General features: G+C 37.6%; 1 protein-coding gene across 1 annotated transcript in view; it reads left to right on the forward strand.

The window, feature by feature from the left end:
- Nucleotides 1-1,698, forward strand: part of LOC107695459 (neural cell adhesion molecule 2-like) — a 57,434-nt gene that overhangs the window by 3,656 nt on the left and 52,080 nt on the right. The window contains exons 2-3 of the mRNA XM_016495360.1: nucleotides 394-537; nucleotides 941-1,075. Coding sequence (XP_016350846.1) covers nucleotides 394-537; nucleotides 941-1,075 — 279 coding nt within the window. The remainder of the gene's footprint in view (nucleotides 1-393; nucleotides 538-940; nucleotides 1,076-1,698) is intronic.

Genomic DNA, 1,698 nt, shown 5'->3' on the forward strand with positions numbered 1-1,698 from the left:
CCTTTTTTTTTTTTTTTTTTTATCTTCGTACCGCTTCGATTTCAAGTGTTAGGAATTAAATATGTACAACCTTGATCCAACAATTAGCAACATACAACTTAATCAGACAGATTTGTTTGTTTTGCTTTAATTTTGGCTGTTGCACAGTTTAAAGAAAAGGAAAGATCGCAGGGAAGATTTGACATGCACCTACATCTGAAATTTCCTACTTCAGCACCATAACATGGTGTCAGAGTATGTACACTGAAAAAAATTGGTATAGAAACCGTAGTAAATTTCACGAACAATTACGAAAAATGGCAAGTAACATAAGTATTACTGATCTCAAACTTTTGAATGGTAGTGTACATAAGAGTAGCATTTCACAATATTTTTCTCCCCCATGATCCATAGAGAAGCTGACGTTCAGAGATGTGAGGTCTCCTCAGGAGTTTCGACAGGGTGATGTGGCTGAAGTGGTCTGTGATGTCACCAGCTCCCCCGTACCTGTGGTCTCTTGGTTTTACAACAATGTGGAGATCATCGAAGACACTGAGAGTAAGTTATCTGCCATACTAGCTATCACCTATATTGTAAAGCACATCTTTGCAGCTAAATAGATAAGATGCGTTTTGTCACTTTAATCGTTGAAAATTATTGTAGAATTCAAGCTGCTCTGGAGATGATTTGAGAAAGAGAAAAAGATTGTCGAAAAGAAAGAAGCAAAAGGAATAAATGAATGCTTAGAGTATTATTATTGTAAAGGATTTAAGACCTTGTTTCACTGCAAGACTTTTAAAATAGTATACCTTTCCCAACTCAGTTGTGACAAGTGTTAACATGTGAGTTGGTAAAAAAAAGTTGTTTTTTGTAGATGTGATTTCAGCCAGCAATAAATATAGCTCCTTTGAAGGCAAAATTAGCCTGTCATTAACACACCATCAAATATTTTGTTTTCCAGAGTTTCAACTCCTCCAGAACAACAATTTGCAAGTCCAGAGAGTAACTAAAGCAGATGAAGGAGTGTATCGCTGCGAGGCCAGAGTCGAGGCCAGGGGAGAGATCGACTTCCGGGATATCATCCTGGTGGTTAACGGTGAGTTTGGGAAACTGTGATGTCCACTGAGATGGATCCAGTAGTCTTTCTTAGGATCTGTCAGTTTAATTAATACATTATCAAATTCGTAATTTCCATTTTTTTGTGAACTGTTCCTTTAAACATAAAGTCATTCCAGCTCTATCTTTCAGAAGAAAGCCATGTATATTTTGTTATCTCAATGACATTAGTCCTGTGCGGTCTGATGGGAAGGAAACGGTACAGTGACATCACCCCTTCTGCGTGTCCTTGTTTATTGCAATGATGGTGAACATGAACGGGTGTCTGTTTAGTTTACTTCTGAAATTTTCCTTGCTGATCCAATCATGGTGCTCAATGAGGCACGACTGATAATCCAGCCAACATGACAGCACATATCAGAGGCCGACATAAAATAAATGCCACTCTGCGGTGCTGTTCAGAAGCCCCTGGTCAGATAAGTGTTAGATAGGGAATACAAAATTAATATGTCTTTGTCCTCTAGGACAGTGTTTCCCAACCGGGGTGCCGTGTAAAAAATCTTTTTTTAATATTTTTAAATTTCTAAAATGTTCAAAAAAGCATCTATTATATAATATCCATTTCTGATGTCGCCAATAATTAGAGATGCACCGAAATTTCGG

Source organism: Sinocyclocheilus anshuiensis, unplaced genomic scaffold (assembly GCF_001515605.1).
Source record: "Sinocyclocheilus anshuiensis isolate Anshui unplaced genomic scaffold, SAMN03320099.WGS_v1.1 scaffold562, whole genome shotgun sequence".
Classification (NCBI taxonomy): domain Eukaryota; kingdom Metazoa; phylum Chordata; class Actinopteri; order Cypriniformes; family Cyprinidae; genus Sinocyclocheilus; species Sinocyclocheilus anshuiensis.